Raw genomic sequence first — 17,450 nt, forward strand, 5'->3', positions numbered from 1 at the left:
TCTTCCTTGCTGGTCTCAATCAGTTTATCTGTTCTGCCCTACCCAAGGACTGCAATGGCATCCAGGATGGTAAGTGGTCCTCGGTGTCTGTCCCTGTGGTGGCTCATCCACCCATGACCTGTCTGCCAGCACTGCAGAGGTGTTCCTCTTCCCTGAGCCTCCAGCAAATGCCTGAGTCAGGGCTCCACTCTAGCCAGCCCTCTCCCCTCTCCCACAGGCTGGGTTTCTGCAAAAACCCTTCAAAAACTGAGTCCTGATGCTTTGCTTGGGGACTGCAAGGCATCCTGGCTAGCAGCAATGGGGAAGGTGTGCAGAGCACAGGACCAAGCATGCCAGGAGCTGAGTGGTGGGAGATAAATGGAGCAGCTCCTCCTCCTTGAGAGGGAGTGAGGTAGTGGGATAAAAAGTGCTGACTTTGGTCTTGAATGCTGTGAAGAACTGCTCGCAGTGGCAGCAGCCTCTGCCATAAAAAAGAATCAGGTTTCAGACCTGGCTTTCACTGCCTAGTATAGAACTCTTGGGTAGGACAAAGCTGCAATGGTCTGTGCTTTTCTTGCAGAAAATAATTTGACTAAGCTTGGCCAGGAAAGAAAAAAGCACAAGAGAGCTCAAACCACCTCCCTCTCTTACGGCAGGAGCACGCACATGGTGGTTTCCATCAGCTGATGCTTGGTAGTAAACTATCTGTGATACCAGGATAGCTGGTCTGTGCCTTTGGTGCTTGTGCATGCCTTAGATCTAGGTGGCTTGGAGCTAGGAGGCAAGAGAAATAGCTTAGATGTAGAAATTATACAGGTTTGAGTCTGGTTCCTGTCTCACAAACCCGAACTAGATGTCAGCCCACCAGACTGGGAACAAATGCCGGGAAGGAACCTTTGAACCTGACTCTACATGCAGACCTGGCCCTGCTTTCCCACCCCTTGCACCACGATTCCCAGGAGCCTGCAGATCCTCGTGTCCCTCTCAGAGTCACTGGCTCTCACTCAGGCTCTGTTTATTCGGCAGGGTAGTGCCTTGGTTACAAAGGGGAAAATAAAAGGATGGCTGTGCAGCCTTGCAGTGGCGGGGTCTTGCCGGGCTGTGTCTGATGTTGTCAGCTGCTAAAACAGCTGCGTGAACAGCTGGTCTAAACCTTTTCAAAAATGACCCCGAGAACAGAGCCTCTGGGATAAATTCTGCTTTCCATGACATTTGCTCTTTCCTGCCTAAGGCAGGTCTTCACCGTGAGCTGTTGGTCAGAAGGAGAAAGAAGGAAGAGGCTGTGTGGCCAAACCACACTCCTGCAAGTCTGGACCCCATGGATGTCCTTGAAGCAGAGAGCAGGGTTTGGTTTGCCACGGTGTCCACCAGATCCTCTCCTTTACCAAACTTCCTTCCTCCTCCTCATGTCCCCTGCGCAGCATCTTGGCTTCCTGATGGCAGAAGAAGCTGTTGTGGTTTGGTTTTCTAAGGAAATCCTTCATCAATCTCTTGGTTTTGGTTGACTGAGAGCTTGTGGATACCCCAGAGAAAATTGCCTTGTGGAGGAAAGGACCTGGCTGTTGAGGTCTGGCTGCTGCTGGGCTGTTGAACACCCTTTTTTACCATTTTGCAACGTAGCAAAAACTTAGCCCTGCAGCAAACAGGTGCAAATCTTTTAACTGGAGTGGGACTGCGATGCTCTAAGGTCAAGACTGGCCTTGGTATGTGGTTTTCAGCTTGAACCACAATAACGATGTTTTTCTAAGTAGTCACTGAGCCAATGGAAGATCTGAACATCCATCGACAGCTCTTGACCGATTGTCTCTTTGTTCTTCACTCTGGTGTTATCAAATAACCCAACACAGAGGGAGGGCAGAGCTGCAGTGTGGACCTGGTTCTGGGGTCAACATCACACTTTGCCTTTCCACCTTTTCTCCAGGCCTGTATCCTGATAGATGTCAGAGGGAAGGTTCTTGTGCCACTTTGAATTGGTAGATGTTACACTGCGTTTACAGGTGTGTTGTGGCTATTTCAGATCTGGTAGCATTAACAATGCCTGAGGGCAAGTTACAGCCTCCCGCTTTTTGGGTAAGACCACTCCACTCATGAGCATGTGCACTGGCAATTGTTGGACCAGCCATGCTGGGAGATGACACCACCCGCCATGCTCTACCTCACAGGATGGAGAGCGCAACAAGACAGGTTTTCAGCTTTCATGAGTTGCTGGATGATTGGTGATATCTGAGGATGGACCAGTGCGGGGCTTACAGTTTATGCTAGATCTGCAATTTGAAGTGCTGGCACCCCAACATGAGTAACAGGTGCCCCTGTCCAGACCTTGATAATCCTGACAATGTGGTTTGTTTTTTTTTTTTTTGCTCCTGTCTCCTAGGAAGGCCAGATTTACTGTGGCTTGGTGACCTGCCCAGAGCTGTTGTGCTCCTCTCCCCTAACGGTGCCAGACTCCTGCTGCCAGGTCTGCAAAGGTAATGAAGGGATCAGGAGCTGCTCCTGAGCGAGGGCTGGGAGACATTGGTATTGCCACCGGCTGTCAGGAGCCATTTCAAACTCCTTTAGCAGGATTTTGGAAGCCTGTGTGGTAAAACAGGCCACATACTATGTCTTGGTTACACCAGGAAACGAAAGATGAGGCCTCAGTAATTTTTCTTGCATGCTTCCCTTCCCACATGTAGTTGTGTCTGTTGGCCAAAGCTGAGGTCTTTGCCCCACCACTGGTGCACTGTGCAGGAGATGTGACCTGCATGGAGGATGAAGTCCTCCAGACCACTGACCCACCATAACGGAGATGGTTGTGTGGACCAAGTAAAGATTGTGCATGTTGCTGTTGCTCCAGAGATGTTTCCAGGACAGTAAGAGAAACAGCCCCCTTCTGCACCAATACAACATGGCTGAGTTTCATTCCCACAGTTCTCCGTGGGGGAGAAGCTCTTGAATTTGCTGCTGTTTCTCCTGATGAGGAGAGAATCAAGCTCCGTGTCTCCAGGTGAGACAGACTTAAGAGCGAATGGGCAGGTTCACACCTTGATGACAATGAAGTCACAGCTTAAAATGACTCTATTATATAAGAAGTATTTATGAAGCTGGAAGGCCATAATGATCTCCTGGCTGTGGGCACAGAATGACCTCCGCCAGGTGCCTCCTCCAAATTCTCACCTGCTACAATTTGTGTTTATCTCTCTCCTAATTTTCTTTGGTGCAGCTGGGGTATTTCATTGACTCAGTGAGAAATGTCTTTGGATTTCTTTTTAATGCCAGACCATCCCCATCACCTCATACTTTACCTCTGAGGTGTTTGCCTGCCACCTAACTTCAGAAGCTCCCAGGCCATGTCTTTCTTGGAGCTGAGCTGTTTTTAATAGTGAGTGGGGATAAAGGGGGCTTTGAGGTATGTCTCCCATTTGCCTTGGGTAACGTGAAGGCATATTCAAAGCTCCTCTCTCTCCAAGCCTCATAGGTGGGCCAGCACCCTGAGGAGAGCTGCTTTCAGTCAAGAGAGAGAGCATATCTTCACCAAGCCCTGCAGCATTTCACAGGACAATGTTTTTTCCTTACAGATGGCTCATACGAGAAGTCCATGGAAGAGGAACCCCTGCAGTTAAACAGAGGTGTTGTACGTGACATTTGCATTTTAAAACTCAGATTATGGCTTCTAGCTCAGCCCCATTAAACAGATCAGAGAAAGCCATCTGCCCTTGGCCATAGTCTTCTACAAAGAAATGACCCATGGCAGCTCCAGGAGGGCAGTTGGTTCATTGGACAGAAGAACCACGGGCACCTGGTTTGCAGATGAATTGTGTGTTGGAATTGAGTCTAAGAGAGGGCTATCAGGATAGGCTGAAACCTCAGACCACCAGGGAAACACTCTTGTCCTCTTCCTCTAAAGCATCGCTGATTTATTTGGAAGAGCAAAAGACCTGAAAGAACTGTAAATCTTGAGTGCTTCTTCTCCTTGTTGGCCAACCTGGCTGAGCTTGGCCAGTAGGTTGAAACCAATGAGGAACATGGACAGAGCAGACTCAAAGGTGACCAACAGCCAGATGTGACCCTTAGCCATCAAGTCACATGGCTTAACTCTCTTTGGGTGCTTTTGTTTCAGGACATGGTATCTCCTCTCCCTCCTGGGCTCAAAGGTGTCCTACCTCCCACTTGTACCTCCCATAGAACAGCCAGTGCTGGCCACAAGCGTGCTTTCCCCAGGGTGTTTGTATCGGCAGCCCCAGCAAGGAAAAAGTGACTCCTTGGCTTCCAAAGGTTGATTCACAGTGACATTTCACAGCTGGGCAGCCCATGCCAGGTCTGTGGGATTAGGTCACTTGCAGCTCCTGGCTCAGTGCTTTTCCATATTGCTGGGTGAAATGCCAGCGTCACACCTCCACCACCTATAAAACCCCAAAAATAGACACAAGGGGACCCTTTGTGCTGCATGTCTTGTCCCAGCAGTTTGCTCTTGGAAGCCTGGGATGTTCTCGGGACTTCAGTCCTGCTGGCTGGTAGCTCCATACCAATCCCCCTGGTGCCAGCCATGTGAGAGGGTAGGATATGGCCCATCCTTGCCTCTCCGATCATGTTTGGGTTGCAGAGATGACAGGCCCCAGTAGGCATCTAGAAAAGATCAGCCCCTTTCCCTCCCTGTGTTAGTGATGTAGGACCTTACATGCTTCTCCGAGGGCACTGGGTTGAGCATGGGAAGAGAAGGGTGCTGCCCCAGTGACAGTAACCCATGTGCAGCACAGGGAGGATACCAGTGGTGGGGCGTTGACACAAACTGCTCAGCACTCTTTAGGTGGTGGAATGCACCAAAATAGTTCCTGGGTCGTTGCTCATCCCTGTGGTCTCTGGACTTTCCATGTCTCATGGAAGGTGTGCAGGACACTCTATGGCTTCTTCCAGCATGCTTTGGAGTGAGAACAATGCAGCTGCCTGGGTCTGAGTCCCCTTCTTTTCACTCACTGCTCACAGAGGCACTCGCAAGACCGGTGCTTGGGGGAAGAGATGGGCAGGAAGCCACCTGGAGCCACTGCATCCCCTGCTCTCAGTTCCTCCCTGGAGTTCATTCCCAGGAGCTTCAAACCCAAGGGAGGAGGTAGCACCACTGTGAAGATCATCTTGAAAGAGAAGCACAAGAAAGGTAAAGGATGGAAGGGGCAGGCAGTCTGTATGTGGCCTCAGGTAACTTCTCAAGGACACTGAATCCTTCAGGCAATCTGTTTCAGCAGCAGTTTTCCACCACCAAGTCCTGCTTACGACTCCTCCACAGCCAGTGTCACCCAGCTATCTCAGGCTTGGTGGCCCACAGACCCTTGGCTACATGAATGTACCAGTTTCTAAGGAGGACTGGAAGAAAGCTGGTCCTTGGAGTGTTTTGGAGATTTGGGACCTGGAAAGGGAGGTGCTCAGCTGGAAGGCTTTACACAGTCCTTCCAGGACAGTGCTTCTGAGGGACAGGATGTTGCTTCTTGCACCTACCCACCACAGGTGGAGTCTGTCCCAGTGCTGTGGTTTTCCTCCTGGAGGAGAGAGTAGGAAAGTGAGATGAGGAGGCAACCCCATGGAGCCGAAGGGGAAAAGTCCCTTCTCTCCTTGGGGGTTCTCCTACCACTGTATCTCCAGAAGGGCTCTTTCCAGTCTTTGGAGAAGAGGCCCTGGAGGAAATTTTGCGACCTCCAAAATTTTTCATGGAGGAGTCAGCAGGTGGCACTCTTCACTGTGCTTCATGCCTGTGAACCTCAGAGAGACCCTGGACCTGAAGAGTCTTGGAAGCAGGTGAGGTCCTGCCCACACTTACCACTTTCCCCCAGCAGGACCATTGACCCCAGCAGCCTCCATCTCCTGGATCCTGCCTCCCCTGCCCCATGGCTCCTTCTGGGTGGGGTGGCTGCAATATCCCAGTGACTGTCGCTGTCAAATGTGTTGCCAGAGGACCATGCTCCTCAAGACAGCAGGGCCACCGGTTTTTAAGGTGGTGAAATGAGTTGAGCTCCATCAAGCCTTGGGTGTACAAAGAGGAGGATGATTTATTTCCACCGGCAACTCTTTCTGCTCTTTCCTCCAGCATGTGTTTACAATGGGAAGACCTACTCCCATGGGGAAGTTTGGCACCCCGTCTTCCGGCTCTACGGCCTCTTGCCCTGCATCCTCTGCACTTGCCGGGACGGTGTCCAGGACTGCCAGAAGATCACATGTCCCAAGGAGTATCCGTGTGACTCTCCAGAGAAAGTAGATGGGAAATGCTGTAAAATATGTCCAGGTAGGTAGGATTCCAACTGTTCCTGCAACTATCCTCCAGTTCCTTCCTTTAGCTTTGGTTTAAAGTCCAGAACAGATGTGTAGGTGTTGATGTTGCTGATGATTTGAATTCACATCAGGTGAGCTCAGCAGGGCAAGCGCTGATGTAAGGATTGCCCTGTCTTACAGAGCAGCAGGACTGAGCCTAAGTGAAGAAGCTGCAGCCGTCTCAAAAGGTTCCATCTGTTGGGTGGGTGTAGGCTGGAGAAAGATGCCCAAGGAGGGACATGCTAAGAGTTTTCAGACAGACAGAAGATGTGTTCTGGGGAGAGAGCACGGTCTGTTCTCCAGACCTTTGGCTGGGACAAGAAGTCATAGGGTTAAATTGCATAATGCAGCTGAAATGTAGGTTTGAAATTCAGAGGCTACTTTCTTCCAGGTGTGTGGGTATCCGTGGCACTCTTGTTTTGGTTTGAATTTGAGTTGAGGTTCCTGGCCCTGGAAAGAGAGCGTAAGGCACACAACTACTGTGATGGGCCAGGTAGAACTGGGCTGGTACTGGGGCTGGGACAAGGTGGAGAGTACCTCTTTATTTTCCTTTTCAATGGATTTTGGGTCTCTCAGCTGCTTCCTGGTCTTTGGAAAGATGACCTTATACCACAGACCTGACAAAGACGCGTCAGGGCATGAGATCTTCTGTTCCCACTGGAGAATGTTTTCTAGGTGTACATCTCTGTACTATCATTCAGCAGTAGATGTTTAGATCATGGACCACCCACTGCTTCCCTAGAGAGACTAGAGATATCTGAGTGTCCTTGAGCCTGATTGCAGATGCAGTACTTTCTGGATGATGTCCTCTGATGTGCATCTTCAAGGCAATTTTGTGGAGGGGTCTCACCAGGCAGAACAAGCAATGAGCATTGGCACATTTAAGAATGGGGGCAAGCAGGCTGTAAAATAATTTCAGCTGTGATTTTCAAGGGTTTCCAGCCTCTGAGAAGAGAGGTTCTGGGATGGCTTCCCTGGGAGAGTGAAGAGCAGAAGCTCAGCTTGTTTTAATAAGGTTTCTGATATGTTTATGAGCAGGATTTATGATGTGGTGCCTGGTGGGAATGGGATGTGATGACTGAGCAGAACCCTTCCAGTCTTGCATTCCCATTATAGCAGGTCTTTCTGGTTTTAAGTCTACAACTTTCTCTGCCGGGATCTTGTCTGCCTTTCAGTCTTCATTTATTTCCAGTTAAACACTCTGACCCAGCCAAAATTATTTTCTTCTCGCTTTCCAGAACTCATAGATAGCAATCACACACACACTCGGTGCTCAGCCAAGTTACATGCTTGTCCTTTGCTTCACTGCATGGAGGTTTCACCCATCTTCTTTTTCCAGGCAGTTTCCATGACTGTCCTCCTCTTCCTCCTTTGTACCCAGTAGCTTGGAGAGAAATGCTGACTGATTTCTATTTGCAAAAGGGATCCTGACTGAAGGGAAATTGCTGTGATGCACAGGCTGGATGGAGAGACTGTTGCAGCTGCTAGGGGCAGAGCTAGAGGCCAGGACCCCTGTGTCCCTGCTCCTCCTCCCCAATCCTGTTGGCCATCAAATGGTTCCAGTGTGAAGCTCCTAGGTTGTTAAATACCTGTTGTATCTGCAAGGATGTGTGATTCCTTCCCTGTTGTGAAGGAAGGGCTGCCTTGACTGATGCAAACAGCAGCCCTGGAGTGGATGAGGTTTAATGGTCTAGGATGGAGGTTTTCCTGCTCCCAGTCCCTGTGGTGGGCAGGGGTGAGGGTGGTGGGCTGTCGTTGTACCCCCTTCATGACACATTGAGTCTGCAGAGCTGAATGCTTGTCTTTCCATTGCTGCAAAAGCCCCGTTTTGTATCCCTTTCAACTGGGTTTTCCATCCCCTCTCTGAGAAAAGTAGTTCAGGACCACCCCAGAAAGCACAGCGGAGAGCAGAATCAGGCCTAAAATAACTGTCATACTAAAATAAACCCCACGCATCTATTTATAAGCAAACTTTCTTTTGAGTGGTGTAAAAAGCTTCAGCATCCAAAATGACAGAGAGAACAAGGCTAAATACAGCAGAGCTGGGCTCCTCTGCATTCCAAGGACCACAACCAAAGGCAATAAATCTCCTTCAAAAACTGTGGGGGATTCTTAATTACTCCAGATACATTAAAAAAAAAACAAAAACAAAATAAAGAAATTAGTGACTCTCCTTCTCCGGGGTTGTAGAAAAAAATCATGTAAGGTCCTGCTAGTGCCCCTGGTGTGGATGTCCCCTCTGTTGCACCCCAGACGGGGCTGGGGCTGAGCCCACCCGTGGGGCTGAGCTGGGCGTGCTGCCCACGCAGCCCGGCCACGGCGCTGGCTCCCGTGCTGTAGGCTCTTCTCTTCACTGATGTTGCTCCCTTGAGATCGCAGTGGGAAAGAGATCAGAAATGGGGAATCCACCCTGGGCTTTGCAGTGATGACGGTATCAAAGTCCCTGCAGCAGGTACAGGGAATTCAGGTGGAGAATATCCCTCTTCTCTATCCCCACTGGCATAGACGCTGCCAGAATCAAGGGGAATGGAAAATATGGGGCTAAGGTCCACCGATCCTTTATCAACATCTCCCTTTGCTGCTGATTCCAGTGCTGCGGATCAGATCCTGGGAGCCAAGATCCCATTCAAAGGTGCTGCTGTGCCACATGGCATCCAACCCAGTCTGACACCTTTCCCTCAGCTTTGGTGGTGACATGACCTTCTCCAAGCTCCTGCCTGCCCCTATTTAATGAATTCTGTCCTTGTGTTTTGTCCAGAAACCAGAGTCAAACCCACTGATGAAATAGTCACCACCCGATGTGGCAAGAACCCTAACCATGTCCTGGTGTACATGTTTGTGCCACCGAGCTCAGAGACCTCCAAGGAGATTCTCAGAACGATTGCAATTGAGAAGGAACCCTCAGAAGAGGTGGAAATCTACAACTGGAAGCTGATTAGAGGTGAGTCCTGTAACAAAACCAGCCAGCAATGGAGGAGGTGTGTGTAGAAACATGGTGCTTTCCAAGCTTTGTTCAATTTTTCAGGCTTTTGTAGTGGTGATCCAGTCCTTGTGTATTGAGTTGAAACCTGCTAACAGCAAGCTGGTTTTTCTAACTCCTTCTTTCACACTCTTTTGATGCAGGTGCATGCAGACCAGGGGCTGGATACCACTTCTGGCCCAACTATACCCTGCCACAAGCTGCCACACCACCCGCAGGCACAGCACATGAGCAAACAAGGCAAGGACCATGGGCTTGTTACTCCAAACCTGCCTGCTTCCATGCCAAATGCTCATGGAAAACAAAACAAAAAGTTGTTCTGGTCATTCCAAATTTTTGCTTTTGCTCTCCACCCCTTCCTCCCCTCAGTTCACCCATCACTGGGAGCGAAGCTTGCAGAGCTGCTGCAAAGGTGCACATGACGAGGATGAATTGTCCTCAGTCTACTTTTTGGATGGGTGGATTTGAATGGTTCTGTTGATGTGTCCTTCAGAGGTCAAAGCACAGCAAATACACTGTTGAATTCCCTGTACCTTTAGCTTTGCAACACTCTTATGGACCAGAAAAGCCTATCTCTGCCAAATACCCTTGGTCAATGGATTTTTGTGTTGCGTTTCTCTTGGGCCAGGGAGAGCACTGCAGTGCCCCAACCTTGAGTCTCTGTTGAACATACTCTACCCATTGCAAAAAGTTGTGCCTTGAGCACTTGAGATTGGTTGCACCCTGTCCATTTATACAGTGACCTTCAGCCCATGTAGCTGGGTGTCTTCTGAATATGCGTAAGGCAGATATTCTGGTCCCTTGAGTATGTTCATGTCTCGCCTCTCTCCTTAAGGAGACCTCAGCCCTCCTGGGACTGGCTCATCCCAGTCGACAAGGGTGGGCACACGTGGACGGCAGCTGGATAAATTGACTCTAGAGGCGAAGCATGGCTGCCACCACGTTTCCCTCCTCTCCTGCCATCCTCCACAATGCCCCTCTCCCCATCCTCCCCCCTGCCTCAGCAAAGCCTCCTTCACAATAGCACCTTGTAGCTAGAGGACAACTCTGAGCCTGCACTGTCTGGGCCCCACCATTTCCTCTCCTCGCTCCTTGGCAGAGGTCGCCACCTAAACCTTCTTGCCACCTTCTGAGGCCAAAAGCTTCGTGTCTGCACGGAACTCCCAAGCCCTGCCAGCCAAGGACAGGGGAGGCCCTTGTCCCTGAGGCCAACACAGCTCTTTTGCTTGGCAGAGCAAAGTGTTACTATTGGGAAAGAGCATGAGCTCAGTCACATATGGATTCCACCTCTCCATGGTCCATCACTCTACCAATAGAGCAGCATGTGTGGAGAAAAGAGACTGCAAGTTGCACCTGGAACCCTTCCATCTGCCTTTGTATGGGCTTATGATACCTACGTGGCCTCATCTATTTATGTGCTGGGATGGTTTCATCCATAAGGCACAACCTGAGAGGAGAAACTGGTGCCAACACCCAGCTGAAAGCTTAATCCAGCTTGCTGGTGGTGCACAAGCAGCTCCCAGATGAGTTACAGTGGGGGCTTTCCCACATTTTTAGGGTTTCTGAACACCTCAGAAGTTCTAAAATGTGACTTGCGGATGGTTTAGAGCAGGAATTATCATGGCGAGTGAGGATGAAAAAGGAACAGGCAGGATCAGAGAGGGACCCCATGGCTTGGAGGCTGTGTTGTTGACTTCTGCCCTTCACCCTGCTTCACTGGAGGCCTGGGCTGTACATGAAGTTACATTTGCCCCAAGGACCTCTTTCCCATGCTTACCCTGCCAAGATGTTGATTAGACATTGACCAAAATATTTCTTTCTATCCTGAAAACCTGCAGCTCAGGGACCATCAGCAATCCCCAGTATTTCACTCTAGAGTTGTATGCTCACACCCAGGCTGGAGGGGACCTGTGGGATCCAGATCAGCTGTCCTCAAGTTCTTCTGGCATATGCTTGAAGATCTCCTGCCATGGAGACTGTAAGGCTCATGTTATCTCTTCCAGAGCCCCAGACCCCTTCTGAAGGGAAGACTTTTCCCAATGGGCAGTCTCCTTGCAGCTCAAGCTCATGCCTTCTCATAGGCTCCACCATGAGTGTGAAGAGCAGACTCCTTTCATCTGATACATCTGAAGATGCCATCAGGTCACGCCGCTGTCCTCTCTTACACAGTTTAAGCAGTTATTTTTTTTTTTCAGTCTTTCCTTGATCTTAGAAACTTCTGGTCCTTCAGTCCTTTGCATAGCTCTGCTCTGGACTCCCTCTGTGTCTTTCTGGAGGTGCAGAACCCAAAATGAGGTGCAAGGACCTGGTCAAATATTGTGTCCTGCTGGAATGGGTCTCATACCCCCACGTGAACCCATGTTCCTGTCTCCATCCACCTGCCAAGGCTTTGTTTTGCAGATGATTTAGCAAGTCCTAAGACCAGTTTCTTGAATTAGACTCTCTTCACTCCCCAGCCTGTGTTTAAAAAGTCGTGCGGTTCCCCACACAGTCAAGCAGAGAGAAGCAGTTATCATGTGTCTCGTCCACCCATTTGGGGATGAGTAGAATGGCACTGCAGAAGAGCATGTTTCTCCTTCATCTCTCTAAAATTAGGGAAGATTAATTGCTCCCTTGGAGCTGGGGCTGGTCCTCAATTCATTCTTTGTGCTCTACAAGACTCTGCTAGGTTTCTGGTCATGAGGCACAGCCTAAAGTGTAGAATCATAAAATCACAGAAGAGTTTGGGTTGGAAGGGACCTTTAAAGGTCCCTGCAATGAGCAGGGGCATCTTTAACTAGAGCAAACTGCTCAGAGTCCTGGTCAATCTGACCTTGATTGTTGCTAGGGTTAGATTATCTACCACCTCTCTGGGCAACCTGTGCCAGTGTCTCGCCACCTTTATCATAAAAAAAAAAAAATCTTCATAATACCTAGTCTGAGTCTCCCCTCTTCTAGTTTAAAACCATCACCTCTTGTCCTATACCAACAGGCCCTGCTAAAAGGTCTGTTCCCGTCTTTCTTATGAGCCCTCTTTAAAGCACCAAGAAATGTGGTAATTGCCCAACAACCTCACCACCTCCCTCCATCTCATCCTAAACTTTGCAAAGAATGATTCAGTCTGTTGGACAGTATCTGCTCACTGGGAAATGGCATCAGCCTTTAGCAGCTCCATCCTGTACTGCCTCTTGGGTGGGTGGCAGACGCATCGGGCTATTCTTATCTGCGCCGCCTCATGGTCTCCTGTGCGAACAGGAGCATCGTCTGCATTCCTCCACTGCTCCCCAGCTCCTGACATCTGTCAGAAACAACCATCCAGGGGGGCAGAGGTCGCAGCCAACTCTCTGAGGGCTTTTGGGTGAACATTATCTAGGTCGGTTGATTAAAAGATGTTTATCTCTTGTAGCTCTTGTTTGAAATATCCTCTTGGTTACTAATGTACTGGAAAGTGCTTCATCAGCCATGGGGACTATAAGCACACCCTCTGCTCCTTTCTAAGTATAGACCAGAAGGATTTATTGAACACTTGTGCCTTTCTTGCGTCATTAACAGTTTTATTATCTCCATACAGTATCTTCTTTTGTTACTAGTAGGACTTCTTTTCCTGACCCACTTATAGGACTTATTAATAGTCCAACTCTCCACGTATTTCTCTGGATGTCTTTGACTTCCTGTATTAATTTTCCACAGTCCATAACATCTCGTTTATATGGATTGCTAGCCAGTTCCCATTTGTTACATACTCTTTTTATGTGTAACTGCTGCTGGGAATTGGGGAAAGTCTCTTAACCAAATAAGGGGGACCATGTTGCCTCTGACATCTACCAGCAGAGAGAGGCTGGATGCACGGGGGGTGTGGGTGAGAGGTGGGGAAGGATATGCCAAGCATACCTGTCTGGTTTGTCACCCTTCACAGGACAATACAAATATCATAACCCCTAATCCCATAGAAAGGTCACTTCCATTGCAAAATGCAAGTTCTGGTTTTCTTTGGTCAAACGTCTGAGTCAGGCACCTCTGCTGACGGGATGATGCTGGCACAGGCAGAAATATCAATCTCTGATAAGGTCATTCATGTTTTTTCTGTCCTGGAGGAGTTTCAAGAGTTGGGGCAGACAGACGGAAAGCTTTGGTCCCTGGCTGCTTCTAAGAAAGGAAAGCATCCAAGGATGGAGTGGCCTCTGTAGACAGGGAAGACAGGTGGTTGAGAGTGAGAAGAGAGGATGGGAATCCCAGGATCTGTTGGTCTCACCGTTGTTTATCTTATAGTTTTGGATGAAGATCACACCTTCTGCAGTGTGAGTTGCTTTTTGGAACAACAAAATCTTATTGCTTTCACCTGCTTTGTGGTGTTGTCCCTGCCACATTCTAATTTAACAAGCAGTTAAAGTTTTCAAATGAGATTTTCCCTGGTCCTCGGCCAGCCCTGGATTCACTCCCAAACTTCCACCGAGCTTCGGCAGCAGGTCCTGCACCGAGCCAGAGCCCTGGAGCATCCAATGTGGCCTGTGTCCCTTTTGCATATCAGGAAGGGACAGAAAAGTGTGAATCCAAACCTGACTGAGCCTTAAAAACAATGTCACAGAGTCTGTTACCCTGTGTTTCCTTCTGCAGGGATATTTCATCTGATACAGACCAAGAAGATCAGCAAACAGGAATTCAAGCAAGAAGCACAGAACTTCAGGTTGATCACCAGGACAAATGAAGGTAAGGGAGAGAAAAATCCCGTTTCCCCACTCCTCTGGCAGATTCTGCCTCCAACAGCGCCGTGTTTTGCTTCATAAATCCCGGCACAGCATGAGGAGCTGAACCGTAGGGACAAGGCTTATGCAAACATAGCTGGGTCAGGGCTGACCTGTCTTCACATGCATATGCAACACTCCTGGTTAGCAATCACATTTTCACTTTATAGTATCGGAAAGGGCAGCCAGCTTTCTAAAAGTGGATGCACGCTTGTGAAATATGAAGGCTTTGTCTCTCCAAAGCCCGTAAAACGGCTTGATTTTTTTTTTATATCTAATCCATCTGGCACTAGAGGGGAAAAAAATAATGCAAGGGATTTGAAAAAAAAAAATGAACTCGTCAAATATTTTAAGAAATCATTCTTAATGTTCTTGGATGTGCGTAAATGTTACAAAAAGCAGGAATGCCAGTGCACATGCCGAGAGTGCCTGTGTGGAGTGAAACTGCTGTACTATTTCCCGCTGGCTGCCTCTTCGCCTGGGTTGGATTAGAGTTTAATAGGTTAGGTTCGGATCGGAGCCATTCCCGTATTGTCCAGCACCCACGGGTCATCGGGTCAGCCAGGAACGGTGCTGCTGCCCAGTGCATACCAGCACACCCAGTATCCCAGGGAGGGTGGGGAATTATTTCTCCCTCCAGTCTGCTCCAGGCAACATCTCTTGACCAAATCCTGTGGGATTTTCAAGTCCCCACTCCCACGTTGGGTTTCATACCCTGACAGGATGTCTGGCACGTGCCCCCTTTCTCTTGCCTCAGTTTCCCCTGACAAATAACCCTGTTGTGAAACCATCCCTCTGTTGTTGCCACAAGTTCTAGGAAAGCATTGGCTGGTGATTTCTTCACAACAGATTAATTCAGCTAGAAAATATGCCTCCTCCTGGGGATGACGACATTAGGGCTGCATAATCCTTGCTGGGATTAGAGGGGAAGCGATCACCTAAATGGAAAGCACCTCCAGCCACCTCCTGCATATATGGGGATGGGATGTTCTGCGCGAGCAAGGAGAAAGTCTGGGACACTTCATAGTAGTTTTAAGGATGTTTCCCATCTCCCACCGATGCATTTGCTTTGCAGGGAGTCTGCAGCTCCCTGGTGAGGCTGTGGGGGGATCTAGGTGTGGTGCCTCTTAAGCAACAGGATCTTCCCCTACTGCAGGTGCCTGTAAAACCCTGCATGAAGACCCAAGGCTGGAACAGGAGCAGAGAAGTGAATATAAATGTGGGGATCTTGAGAAAGCCACCCCAAATAAATGGGGCTGACAGAAGAAAGGAGAAAAGCATACCTGCCCATGTCCCACAAAATCTGAATTTTGGCTTTCTGATGTCAGAAGACAAGAAAAATGCTTCTTCCCCCTTACAGGCAGAATGGACCCCAGAGAAGCCAGGGAAGATGTGGCCCTAACCACTAAAGTTAAAGCATCCTTTGAGGAGGCAGAGGGAGAGAATTTATCCCTATTTCAGACTGAGCTCTTATTCTTTTAAGAGCCTGTGAATGGTTTCCAGGAAAACATTGGAAATGCTGTTGATTGTGCTGTTAATTGAGTTGCAGGAGGTATATAGGGTTGCTTTTGACCTCAAATACAATTTTATTTGCAAGGTGGCAAAGTCTAGGGCCAGGTTACAGGGCCACTGATGTGCTGCTCTGGTCATGGCCAGTGTTGCGTGGTCCTTCAGTGCAGAGGGTGCTACACATCAAGTGAATGGCATTTTCCTACTCCAAGGGTTGTTGCTAATGAGCATCTGTCTCTGCTCATCCAGGTCACTGGAATATCTTCCGAGCCCAGACATCAGAGCTGAGGATGACAGAGAGCCCAGAGAAAGAAACAAAGAACTTGTAGAGAAAAAACTTTAGCTATTGATCTATCTACACTCACACACACATACACACATACACATATATATAAAAAAAAAAAAGTTGCATTATTAAATAGACCGGCACAGCAATAAAAGATACACTAGTGTAAATTACAAAATCTCCAGCAAACCAAATGGAACCGCATTGAAGCCACAGCCATGGAGGTGTCTCTCTCCAGTGGGAGAGTGGAAAGGGCCAGCCGTCGTCTCCTGCTACCAAAGCTGTCGACTGTGCAGAGGGAGGAGGGAGAGGTGGCAGAGATGTGAGACCCGGTGCGGTGGGAAGATGGGGGACACATCCCCAACATCCTGGCATTTCTGAAGAGCATCAGGAGCTTGCAGCAAAGCAGAACATGATCATGCATTTTACCACTGCCAGCATAAAGATGACCTGCAAGGAGAGAAAAATCATCCTTAGTTCTTTTCTTGGAGCCCTTGCGATCTGCAAAGGGTTTCTTTGGCTGAATACCTTCCAAAGCGCATTTCTTGAAAAATCTTGGGTCTCTTCACCTCTGTTTCAGCTGGAGGATCCTTTTCCCTTCTTTGCAGGTCGCTTGAAAATGTAGGTCTTGGGAGGACCCACCTGCTGACAGGGTCTGAGACCCCTAACACTGCACTAAGGTCGCTACTAAGCATGTTATTATGCTATATATTTATATATATCCTACATAATATCTACTGGGCTGTATTCACAGGAGCGGCATCTCCCAGAGAGCAAACAGGACCATTTCAGCAGCGTGGGGAGGAGGGTGTGCAGCAGCATCACTCTCTCCCTGTCTGGAAATAGCTTTGGGGGATTTTCAGGTTGTTTTGGTACATGTATTTATCCTTGGTTTCTTGTTTTATTCTGTTTTGATAAATCTATTTATTTGGAGATTCAGATCCGTCTGATAAATCTGATTAAAAGCGTCTTCTTGATTCAGCCTCCTGTGCCAGCTCTTTTTTTTCCCGTACGTCCCTGTTATGACTTGGGGGCCTTGATGAGACCCCCAGCCCAGTGGGGTGGGACCCTCATCCCAGTGGGGTGTGATCGCCTTGCACTCACACAGGCAACATCCTCAGGGTTGGGATGCAGGACTAGGGCCTACAGAGAGCATCCCATGGATGTTTTGCTCATCATCAGGTGTATCATCCCACCCTACTTGCTTATGCTCCACACGTGGTTTGGGGCTGAAAACCGAGCTTGAGGCTGGCAGCAGGCGTGAGGGTCAGCAAACCTGGGCCAGGAAACGGGAGGTTCTGGCGTGCGAGAGGGGTGCCCAAGCAGGCTGCTAAGTGAGTGCAGGTGCTCTCTTTCTTGGACAGGCAGCTGCTCACCTGGGGCTGTAAAAGGATCAATGCGAGAAGCTCCCACCCTAGCAGCAGCCATGCCTTCCTCTTCTCTCTTCATTCTGCTTCCCCAAAACCAGTCGTTGGTGCCACATACACACACAGAGGACGTGGATGGAAACCAGGTCTCTGCATGGCCAAAAGGACATGAAGCCAGAAGCCAGAGAGCAAAGCATCCGTGACTTCAGCAGACCTGCAGCAAGGAGCAACAGGGGATAATCAGGGCAGCCAGCGGGCACTGACCTGGCGTTGCTCACTGGAGCCCTATGATGATCCAGGTTAAATTTATCCTGGAAAACCTCCATGGGTGC

The 17,450-nt window shown here is 49.1% G+C and overlaps 1 protein-coding gene across 1 annotated transcript in view; it reads left to right on the top strand.

The window, feature by feature from the left end:
• CHRDL2 (chordin like 2) overlaps positions 1-16,661 on the top strand; it is a 29,141-nt gene extending 12,480 nt beyond the window's left edge. Inside the window, exons 5-11 of the mRNA XM_069850028.1 lie at positions 2,354-2,447; positions 3,537-3,592; positions 4,942-5,110; positions 6,035-6,229; positions 9,014-9,196; positions 13,829-13,921; positions 15,715-16,661. Of these exons, the coding sequence (XP_069706129.1) occupies positions 2,354-2,447; positions 3,537-3,592; positions 4,942-5,110; positions 6,035-6,229; positions 9,014-9,196; positions 13,829-13,921; positions 15,715-15,794 (870 nt within the window). The 3' untranslated portion in view covers positions 15,795-16,661. The remainder of the gene's footprint in view (positions 1-2,353; positions 2,448-3,536; positions 3,593-4,941; positions 5,111-6,034; positions 6,230-9,013; positions 9,197-13,828; positions 13,922-15,714) is intronic.
• Positions 16,662-17,450: the final 789 nt, after the last annotated feature.

This window comes from Phaenicophaeus curvirostris, chromosome 1, assembly GCF_032191515.1.
Source record: "Phaenicophaeus curvirostris isolate KB17595 chromosome 1, BPBGC_Pcur_1.0, whole genome shotgun sequence".
Classification (NCBI taxonomy): Eukaryota; Metazoa; Chordata; class Aves; order Cuculiformes; family Cuculidae; genus Phaenicophaeus; species Phaenicophaeus curvirostris.